General features: G+C 26.6%; 1 protein-coding gene across 2 annotated transcripts; it reads right to left on the bottom strand.

The window, feature by feature from the left end:
- Positions 1-280: 280 nt before the first annotated feature.
- Positions 281-12,115, bottom strand: LOC145849599 (sodium/hydrogen exchanger 9B2-like). Of its 2 annotated transcripts, none has more exons than XM_082954565.1 (13): positions 12,010-12,115; positions 11,259-11,429; positions 8,603-8,745; positions 6,869-6,996; positions 5,941-6,023; positions 4,929-5,021; positions 4,019-4,093; positions 3,829-3,950; positions 2,744-2,893; positions 2,567-2,675; positions 2,153-2,289; positions 1,317-1,503; positions 281-511 (listed from the first exon to the last, which is right to left on the bottom strand). In XM_082954565.1, exons 1-13 carry the CDS (start codon positions 12,047-12,049, stop codon positions 477-479), a joined length of 1,473 nt encoding a protein of 490 aa, XP_082810691.1. In that variant the 5' UTR covers positions 12,050-12,115; the 3' UTR covers positions 281-476. The 2 variants fall into 2 exon arrangements, with proteins under 2 accessions (XP_082810691.1, XP_082810692.1); XM_082954566.1 differs by having other exon boundaries at positions 281-513; positions 1,322-1,503.

The raw sequence follows: 12,115 nt of genomic DNA, 5'->3' as shown, positions 1-12,115 counted from the left end.
GTCAAAAATAAGTTTTTACTTTCATTTAGCAAAATTTATAATCAAAAACATAAACTTGCAATTTATTAATTTCTCTTCTTAGTACATAATTCTGTGAAAAAATAATAATAAAAAAATATCTTCAGTGAACCATTTAAAATTTAAAAAAGATGTATCAAATCACTATCTTTTATACTCCAGCATTATTTATAAAGTAGAATGAAAAGTTATTAATAGTAAATAAATTTAAACAAAAAAATTAGCCTAAACTTCATAAAAAATTGGTTACATAATAAAAAAACCCAAACTACAGTTATATTGTATCGAGAATAATTTTTTTTAAGTTAAAACAGTTTTATAACACATAAAAGACAGTTTAATATAAATTTAACTTGAAATACTTTTAAACTTTGTTTTTTTGTTTCTAAAGCCATTTTTTATCACATAACATTTTATCTCTTTCTATTTAGTCTTAATTTTAATGAATTTTAATTTCTTCATGTTAAGACTTCAAGCTCCTGATTTAATCCATCTGTTAATAATTTATACAAAACATAACTAGTACTCTTATTTTTGAAACAATAAATATTAAGTTTATCAGGTAGTAACGTATTTAAATACCGAATGAATTTAAGGAATAAAAATTATATACATCTTTACTTATCAAAATATCAAAATCTGTTTATTGATACTACAAAATTATAACACTTTAGTATACTTTTTGTTGATGAAAAAATTTAACATTAATCAATATTTCTAGTAAAATAAACGTGCTTAAATTTTAACAATTTTTTAGTTAAGAAACTTTTTGTATTGAGCATAATTACTAAACAATCTTTGTCTATATAATATACTGCAGTAGTCAAAGAAGTATTATATAAAAAATTTTACGTACACATCAATGAATACATTAATACTTTATTAACATATTTAAGTACAAATATAATAAGTACAATATATATATATATATATAGATATATAGATATCCATAATGTTTCTATTGTTTGAAAACCAGTCTGAGTGACTAAAAACTAGCCTGAGTTTATAAGTGAATTTAAAATAATAATAAAAACCAAAAAGAAACTGAAAAAAAAAAATGCTGTCAATCAAACTTAAATCTAAAGTATAACAACATACAAATCACATATATCTAAAAAAAGACTTTAAAGTCATAAGGTGTGGCCTGAGATTTTCAAAACCTTTCAAACGAACCTGAACTTACCTGACCAGCCTGAGTTTGTGGAAGGCCAGCATACAACAGTGTAAAAGTACAACATCTACTTTTCTACAATAACAAAATAAAATCAACAACAGAATGTTAATATTTTGTTTAAAACCTTTATTGTCATCGTTGTTCCTGCGCAGCAACTTCGGGCCCGTGATGCCGATGAACAGCGCCCCCAGCGGTGCGGTTATCATTATTGAAAGGACGGATATCGCTAGCACCTGATTGGCTAATTTCACCACGTGATCGTCAGCTCCCACCTGCCGCGCCCTGTCCAAAGCAACTCCTCCGATGGCAGCCTGGTTGATCGCGCGATAGTTTGTTCGTATAAAACTATCTTATTTATATATTTTTATTTATTTTCTAAGTTTTACCACAAGCGTATAAAGCAAACTTTAAACTATGTCTTATAGTTTTATAGTTATTGAAAATAAAGTAACATTGAGTCATCTAAGTTTTGAAAATAAAATAATCTCACTTTGTAAGTTCAGAAAGTATGCTTATGTTTTAAATTAAATAATAAATCACAAAGAATAAAATCTAGAACTAATTCCTCATAAACTATTTTTTTAGATAACCTAAATTACGCAAAACTACGCTAAAGAAGTAAAGTAATAAAAACTAATACTTGAAAATGGTTTGGGTAAGTAAATGCAAACTATGAATTTAAAAGTACATTGACTTTTTACGTTTTTAGGACTTATAAGTCGAAGTAACACTAATATTGTAAATTGTAAAATTTAAAGTCTTGATACTTTTAAATTTAGTTAAATTAAATAACTTAAACAAACGTGACTCAACAGCAGATTTAAATTTTTTAATTCCAGGAATTTTTATTGAAGAAAAGACTATTACTATTAGTAAATTAAAAAAAAAGTATATTTAAACAGTTTATTCGACAAAAAAGCTAGAACAATTTAAAATATTTTACATAGAGTAAGTTCTAACTTGCACGGTAGCTTTTGGTAGCCATGACAGGCACAAAAACATTTTCTCTTTGAAGCAAAACCCTGCAAAGCTGACTGCAGCAAAAGTGGCAACGGTTCTAAAAAACAGACAAATTAGAAGTGTTGCAATTCCCAATCCTGTGTAAGAATATAAACGGTTTGCTAAGTATGGATTTTGAAAAAGTAAAACAATGGTTTCTAAACTTTTTGTATAATAAGAAAGAAGAAACCTATCATTATTTTCTAGGTTGTTTACACTTATTTCTAATTTGGTCTAATAAAACTTTTGATTTCAATGTGAAGATGTTTAATCAAAGCTACTGTGAATAAAGGTATCATTTATTACAGACTACATCCAAAATATCATGATATAAAAAGTTAACAACAGACTGCTGATCAAAAGGAAGCAACAAACCAATAGTACTAGCATCCAGTTTATCAAGCAGAACTTCCGCACCAATCAAACCGAACATAACTGGTTCAAACACCATCCAACACTTACCTACGTTTGCTGATATTTCCTCCTAAAAAAATGTTAGATTATGAATTACACACATTAAAGTATTTAGATTAAATACAAATATAAAACTACTTTGTCATCTTTCCACTTTTTAGAAGCGACGAACGGTATAGCGATGGCCATGATGGCTCCGCATCCGGGAATGTTTAGTCTGCTGGTGGCGAATATTGAGAACATCCCGATGCAGACCATCAGTAAGCTCCTCATTCTCAACAGACTGTCCTGTACAACTTTGTATACTACAAATTGATGACTTTAAATTTCTTATTGTCTAATTAGTTTATTTGACAAAAAAACTCGTTCAAAATTTGCTAAGTTTTTTTTATGGTCTTTAATAAACAATGAACTTCACCGCACGTCCAACAACAGCAGCATACGAGACAACCTACGACCGGTTTCGTCCTTTTTAGGACTCAACAGGCAGGCTTAGTCTTATCTATTTCAGTCAACATTAACAAAGTTGAGATGTTTTATGCCATCGATATGTTTATATAAAACATCTCAACTTTGTTGATGATGGCCGAAATAAATAATGGCTAAACCTTATAAAACTAGCGTAAAGACTAAAATCTCACACTAAGCTGACAATGTTTAAAACGTTGGGCTGTGAACGATTTGACTGTTTCAATTTTTCGGACTTTACCCACAAATGGTCGCTTCAGTGCTTTGCCCGCTTGGTTAAGATTAGAACCGCGACTAAGCCTGCCTGATGAGTCCTAAAAAGGACGAAACCGGTCGTAGGTTGTCTCGGATGCTGCTGTTGTTAATCGTGCGGTGAAGTACAATGTATATTATCGATGCCATAAAACATCTCAACTTTGTTGATGATGGCCGAAATAAATACTGGTTTTTATTGTCTAATGATAATAATAAACATAAAAACCAATGGTCTTCTTTCAATTTTTTTAGTTCTAAATCATGTAAGTTAAGTATGTATAGGTTTATATATCTTTTATATAAAATATATTTTAAAATAGGTGTATAAAGGTTTAGAAAAACTTCTGTATGAAACTAAACCTAGCGACTTAATTTTAATACTCATTGTCAGATATTATATAAAAATTTTTAATAAATTTTTTTTTTTTAAACATCCAGCGAAGTGTTATGCTAATGAAGTTTTATTCAATTGCACTATGAAAGTTAAGAATTTTACAAACTTTATTTCTAGACGATGGAATTTTCCACAGTGTCGCACCAATCAACAAGCTGAACAAAACTCCACCAATCATTTCAAGAGGTCCTCTCAGTATCAACATGGCCAGTGAACTTTCCTGATTTTCTGTTGTGTTACGCAGTTCGATTTACATAACTTTAATAAAAGTAAACACTATCAGCACAAGTAATTACCAGCTTGTATTTGTACTGTCGAGTTAAGGGTCGATGAATTGAAAGAAACACTTGTAGACTCATTGGAAGTTTCAACTGTGTAGAATATTTTAGTCGTTGTTTCTCATTATTAATCAATATTTTTTGTAACTTTACATTAGGGTGCTTATTAGGCCGTTTATAAATAAATCTAAAACGATCTAAAGAAAGTTTTTGTATAATAATTGAACTTTAGCTAGTTTACTATATATATGTCAATGTTTTTGTTAGATATGTCTGTTTTTATTTATACTTATTATCCGTTCAGATTTTTTCATTGATATAAAGTATTCAAACACAAGGAGTTTTTTTTTCAGTTTCAAGGATGAACTTCTTGATTTTTTGAGAAAAAAAAATCAAGAAAACTTACAAAAAGTATAAAAATTACTTAAAATTAAAAAGTGACTACATAAAATTTTCTTTAATTCGTCTTAAGTTGTTCTCAATGTGTTTTTCTGATAATTGCCACATGTGAAAAACTTTCCAACTGAAAATTCTAAAGTCGAATTTTTGGGTATCATACAGTTTGCATTAGTTTTCAGAAAATCGAATGGTGCTGAGGTGAAAGTTTCTTCAAATAAACTAAAATTTCGCACAGGGTGGTTTTGTGGTATTTGCCAAATGTAAAAAAAAATAGCTGAAAACTCAAAGCTAGCCGTATTTATAAGCATCCTAATCTACATTATTATTTTCAGCAAAAATATTTTACAAATTATAAAATACAACGCATAAAAATAAACTAATAAAAAGCTTATAGAACAGTTTACAGTATAATAAAACTATTAGCTGTGTTTTAAATAAAATAAAAAAGTTTATAAAAACTTACTTCTTGAAGATAATCAACAAAGTACTTTTATATTTGCTAATCAAATGTATTTACACAAAAACTGACCATTAGAAAATATTATACTAAATACGACACTGAATCCAGATATTGCGACAACATCATCGAAACTAGAGGCAGCTATGACAAGAGAGGGTATTCCTGTTTTTGGTTTGTTACTTTTAACAATGTAAATCTATAACAGTTCAATTATTTACTGAACTATTTGTAATATCAATTTGACTAGTAAAACAATTTAGTCATTGAATTTGTTTTTCATAATTCAAAGTTTAGTTTAAAAAATGTTATAGAGGTGAAGTATATTTTGCCCTCCAAATATAAAGTGAATAAGTTTTTGTACAAAATAATTAAGGGAAGTTCTACTACATCTCAATTTACTTTTAACTTTGTAAACTTTAAACAAGTTGACCGTAAAAATTAACTAGCAATAGGTTTAGATGTTATTAACACACAAAAAAAACATTTATTTAAAACCTGTTTACAAAAACACAATAAACTATCTAAATTTAAAACGTTTTCAGAATTTTTTACAAGCCAAATTTTTTCAAAGCAGGTATAACTTTGTTCAATTCCTGTTTAACTAAAAAAATTTACATATTGAAGCAAAACAGTTTTAAAACAATCTCTTACTTTATATTTATATTTTATATCTTTTTGTACAACACATAGTCAACAAACTTCTCTACTAAACAAAAGTAATACAAAAAGACCCTGTTTTTTTATCAAAAATTTAAGAAACTGATTAAATATTTTTTTGTATTTTGAGTACTTCCTGTGACTTTATCAAAGTAAAAAATGTGGCTTACAAAATAAAAGCTAGTTTTTTCAGTTTAACTTGAAGAAAAGGTCATATCACAGTAAAACGTAATAATTGTATACCAAAAATTTTTTATGTACTGCAAATACAAGATGTATATTTTAAGTTCTAACACTAATAACAGAGGTTACTAAATAATTTTCAAAATAATTTAAATTAAATCAAAACGTGATTTTTCTTTAATTCGCTAAAACTACCGTCGAATTGAATTACAACAGCATTGCAACACACTCACTCATTAACCTTCATTGACGCCGTACCCTTCGCTTTGCAGCTTGAGAAGGGACGGAACTATCACTGCGGGTGTCACTGCTCCCAGTACCAACCTTTTGTTGTTAATAACATATTTTATTACAACTTATGTTATTGTTTTATTGAAATATTATGTTCTACCAGATACAAAAGTCGAATACTGCCGGATCTGGAATTTCAAACTAATTTCACACCCAATTGGCATCAGATAGGATCATTTTTCAAATGAAGATCCAGCCCAAAACGGATAGATTGATTCTTTTTAAGTAAGATTTTAGTCAGACCCATATCTAAGCAAGATACGGTCAGCGCAGGCAGTATCCGGCAATTGGATCCGGTAGAACACTTGATATTACTGCTTTAATGGCATTTAGACTGATAGAATTTTTTTTTCTTTTACAAGCCTTCAGTTACATTTTAACATTTTTTAAACATTAGCTTTAATATGAGTATGCTGCAGTGTAAACCAACCTTTGTTAACCAAAACAAATTACTGTAAATTAGATAACATTCGAAAATATCTAAGGCATATGTTGAAGAGAAATATTTAAAAAGATATATTGAACAACTCATAAAATACAAGAAAACTATTTATGTTATAAGTGTTGAGTAAATAATGTTATCATAAGTAAGTTTGAAACTGTTACTACTTAAAATCTACTTAAAAAGTATTATAATATTTAATAAATTATTACATATAAAATATTGTAGTAGTAATATATACATTGTACAACTCTTTCACAATTAAACAGGTAAAATGTTAAAATAAAAACAAACAATTTATTTTAATTCATTCTTTAAAACGTCTTTACTTGTTACGTATTTCAGTTGTTATATATAAAAAGTATACTCTGACAGTGCTAGCGCATGACAAAAAATCCAAAGTTAAGCTTAACATGACACAAATATTTTTTCTCACCCAAGCAAGAAACCCCACATCCAGGGAAAGTCGAGGAGAAAATGGGCGGCAACGGCGCACGATGCTGATTCGACCAGACACGGAATTACTGTCAGCCTCGTGCATACAGACTTCATTTTGTTGAGCACCTGAGTATGAAAACTATATTATTTGTAATGTAAAAGTGTAAAAGTTCGGTAAGTGCTATTTAAAACTTTGCTTAAAACAAATACTTTAATTTGAAAGAAATAAGTGTTCTTTTGTGTTTAATATCAAAGTAACTTGTTTTATTAACGTTTTCGTTAATGAATCATAAGTGTTAAAGTTTTTGAATTAGACAAATTTAGTTGAAGCAACAACTTTTTTTAAATAAACAGAGTTATACTAACTAAATATATTTAAAAACAACTTTAAAACAATTTTATTCAAAGTTATTTCTCGCAAGTCAAAACAAATGCTTATAAACATCAAAAATTTCGTAGTTCCTGAGATCTAAACTAAACCATAAATCTATTCATTAAAAATATCTGAATAAAACTTAATAAAAGAAGTAAAAAAAAAAATTTAGAATGATAAAGTTTTTTAGAATAAATTTTAAACTTTGAAAGATTAGCTTTTTAATAAAACAAAGTAACTTAGGAAACAAGAAAACAAAGTTTTACTTTTATACGCAGTAGATTTTAAAAATTGTTCTTTTATTTATTTATAAAAATTAAATTATAAAAATTTTTCAGTTTTGGGAAAGAAACAAATAAAAAAGTTTATGGAAAAACAACATAATTTTCTCCTCTTTACGTTTAATTCGGATTTATTTTTACAAAACTTAATACATTAAAAAAAACTAATTAAAACTTGTTATTGTTCTATAAAAAGCATGCCTCTAAATAAAGTCAAGTAGTACTTTTCTAAATACAATATACTTTACCCAACCATGAGTTTTCATTAAACAAAAATTTAGTGTTATAAAGTTTTATTAATTTTAAAATGAAGTATTAAAAGTACTTTTAAAAGAAAACTTGAAAGTTTATTTTCGGTTAAACATTATAATTAAAACAGTTAATTGTTAATATTTAATAAAAGTGTTTTGTATATTTACTTTTAACACTGATTTTACATAGTTTACAAACATACAAGCATTTACAATTATTTTACATTTTTTAAAGTACTTGAGATATGCATGGTGTAAATGTCTTTTTTGTTAACAAAATATTTAATAAAATATACAGGGTTGCCACTCGTTTTTTCAAATTTTTTTCTAGGTATTCCAAATTTCTTCCAGGTTTTTAAAAGTACACATTTTTGGGTCTACTTTTAGTTTTAAGTTAATTTCTATTTAAGAAACTGTGTTGAATAGTTTCAAAATATTGAAAAGATACTGTAAAGTTACTTTAAATGTGTTTTTTGATAAAAAAATTTTTTGATGATGACAAAAAATCTTAATTACATGAATTGTCAAATCAAAATTTTACAACTGAAAATGTTAAAATTATAAAAAATTCCAGGTTTTTCTAGGTTATTTTAGCCTAAATTGTCAAATTCCAGGTTTTTCCAGGTAAAGTGGCAACCCTGAATATAGTCAACTATCATGGTATATTTCATAACACTATTATATTACTACTTGTTATATACATCTACAAAAAAACATTTAAAGGTACTAAAATCATAAATACTAATCATACAACAGTAGTAACTTATAATTTTTTTTTTGTTTTATTTTTCATTACAATAGCTTAATTACTAGAAACAAAAACTTACAGAGGGGTCAAGATCAAGGCCAGCTTTGACCAATATAATTGACAGGGCAACAGACCTCAGGGATGACGACCAGACTGGCAATATATTAGATGTAAGTGATAAGTTTGGTATATTGGCGAGCAAAAACCCAGCAAACAACATTCCTGTTGATGAATATGTTTTAAAAATTTATAAAAAAAATGTATAAAAGTGATTAGTTTAAATGACTAGTATAGTTTTATAATAATATTTTTTCTAAATATAATAATATTATAATAATATTATTGCTTTATAATAATACTTTTTGTTGAACATGATTGAGTTTAAAACACACAAACTATTAGGGAGCGTGTCAGGATAGCACAGCACCACTTTAGCAACGCGTCTTTTCAGCACAGTGGGTCATTTTGTACGGCGTCACTTTAGCACGGAGGGTCACTTTAGCAAAGCGTCATTTTAGCATGGTGCGTCACTTTTGCACGGCGTCAGTTTATCACCAAGCATCATTTTTGCACCATTTTTATGTTTCTATTATTTTTGCTTGAAGCGTCTTTTTTTAACTTTTTTTTTAGACTGAGCGTTATTTTGCACAAACCGAAATTTTTCGATAATACATTTTTAATTAAAAATATTTAGACCTCTGTAATATAAAAAACACAAGCTTAAAAACTATATTGAAGAATTAAAAGTAAACACATATTAGAATCGTAAAAAATCTAACTTATCTTACAACTTCATTTTGGAAATATAAAAAAAATAAATGTTGTATTAATTATTTTTTGACAATGGTGTTAGAGTATATATAAAAAAATTTTATAAATAAATACAACTAAAAAGATTAAGCAAACAATACATACTTAAAAATATTTTTTGAACATGTAACTAGTTTTACTGAAGTAAGTATTAAAACAATTTATTGTAAACTCAAGTTATTGTTTGATTTTATTAAGTAAAAATATTACAAACTTAAAAACAAAGTTAAACTTACTTCTGATATTAAAATTTCAATTATATTATTTAAAGTGTTTATGTTAACTATTAAAACATAACTTTTTTTAATGTTTTAAAACTATAGTTGCTTGACACATTAGTTTTATATACTTAAAAAATCAAGTTCATAGGCAACATCCATACACACATAAAGAAATCTAATTTCCTTTATTTTGTTTCAAGGGTTTTCATATTCATGTAATGAATAAAAGGCTTATAATGAAAATGTTACAGAAAAAATAAAACTAAAACCAAAGATGTTATTCAATAATAAAAAATTAAAAACAAGTGCTAAATAATTAACTAATTGCTGCAAGACTTACTATCAACAACTACAGAACTTTTAGAATTGAAATGTCTTAAAAAATGCAAATGCTGTTTAGTAACCATACTAAATTATGTAAATTGTTTTCAAATGGGTTTTTGATTTATAAAAAGTAAGAATGTGCAAAGTTTCTATAAACCAACACGTTTTTAGAAAAAGTTACTTAAAAATATAAGTTTAAAAATTTATTTTCACGTTGAAAAACAGAGAAAACATATAATATAAAACAAGTTTATGATGTTGTTGTATGAAATGAAATTCAATACTTAAAAAAATACAGTTGTTTTAGAAAATATAGAAAAAAAATTCAAGTTTTTTGGTCAATTTAATTAAACTTATAAGGTTTAATTTAAATAAAGAGGGTTAATTCTTAAAGGCTTTTGTTAGTTTTACTAACTGTCTGTCCTAAAAAAAAATGAAAATGAAAACTTTAGAATGTTAACATATGATATAAAGAATTAAAAAGCATTTGACATTAATTACAAAACCAGTAAATAAGAAAAAACTAAAAGTCTTGAAAAGTAAACTTTAATTTCTTTTTAAACAGTTTTGCTACTTTGTTTTCTTGAGTTCTTTTTACAAAGTTTTAAAATCCAGGCTTTCTTTTAATTTTTTTAAGATATATTTTTGTATTGATTAGTTATTATCTTTACTATCTTATTGTATTATTTATTTAGTTTAAAACTTTAATATTTTTAGGTGTGGTATTCAAATTATTGAAATACTTTAAACTAATACAACTAAAACGTATAAAATTAAGTTTTCTTTAAAAAATTAAGGACAAAATAAAAAATTTTAAATTCAAGCTTAAATTCCTACAAATTTAGAGCATTAACATTAAATTTTTATTAGTTAAATAAAAAGTTTCATAAATTCTCCTATTGAAAAGCTTTATTTTGTGCAAAATTAACACTTTGTGAAAAATTGACCCACTGTGCTAAAGTGATCCTAGTACTAAAGTCACACTGTGCAAAAGTGATCCTTTGGCTAAAGTGAGCTATTGTTCTAAAGTGACGCACCATGCTAAAATAGGGCCGTGCAAAAGTAACCCACAGTGCTAAAGTGATGCACCATGCCAAAGTGACCTTCCATGCATAAGTGTTGATGTGCCAATCTGACACCCACTCAAAATGTCATTACTTGTTCATTTTAGCTTCTATAATTAAATTGGATTTATTCCTAATGGAATTTCAATTAAAGTCATAGTGTGTGTGAGGTAAAAGACATTCTTTAGTTTTTGTAAAAATAATTTTGGACTTCCCTACGACCTTAAACAAATTAAATATGTTAAAACTAAACAAATAAAACTGTAAAAATATTAAAATAAACCTATTTAGTTAAAATATAAATCAAAGAAATAACCAAGTAGAGATGGCAGTGGTGGAAGAGTGGGAAGTTGTATTTTTGACACTGCAAATCCACAAATAAATGACAAATCAACAACTACAATGATACCAAACAGGTTTCCACCTGGTAAGCAATCATCCCCAACTACTGACCAAGGAACTGCCCAAGATAGCAACAAAAATAATCCTGTAATTGTTACCAATGTAAATTTCAAAAACCATTTAAACACATTTTAATTAGGCAAAAGCAGAGTTTCCCAAACTCTTTTTATCAAACGCTCTTGCAAAATGTTTATAAAATATACACCTTTCTTTACTAGCTTTTACTGGTTAAATTATCCACTTGCTTTTTCACTGTCTTACTAATTAAAGCCCCCTGATAGCAACTTTAGGAAACCCTTGTTTAAAACATAAAATTGTTTTGATTCTTACTAATAAAAAAGTAATAATTAAATTCATAGTTTGTTTAAGTATTTTTGTTTTTAAATCATAAAAGATTGTATTTTTTACAAAAACTAACTTATGCATTATAGCTTTAAAAAGTTTTCATCACTGCTGAATATATATGCATATAAAATATAGTTTTCTAAACAGCAAACTTTTAATCACTAAAAGCTGTATTTTAAATGTAGGTTTTGTTACTATTAACTTATTGTTAGCTTAAAGAAAAAACAAATTGTATAAACCTAGTATTTTAATACAACATTATATTTCTTTTAATATTCGAAAACTTTATTTCAATAAAAAATATTGAAAAATATACTTACCATAAGTAATATTAGATAGCATAGTATCTGAAGTTGCCATAATAGAATGTTTTACATCTAATTTTAGATAGTTCAATAAATACCTCAAAAATTTTTATAATATATC

The sequence above is a fragment of the Thalia democratica genome, chromosome 2 (genome assembly GCF_965202585.1).
Source record: "Thalia democratica chromosome 2, ktThaDemo2.hap1.1, whole genome shotgun sequence".
Taxonomy (NCBI): domain Eukaryota; kingdom Metazoa; phylum Chordata; class Thaliacea; order Salpida; family Salpidae; genus Thalia; species Thalia democratica.
Note: the sequence above shows the minus strand (reverse complement) of the source record. Positions and strands in the feature narration are given on the sequence as shown.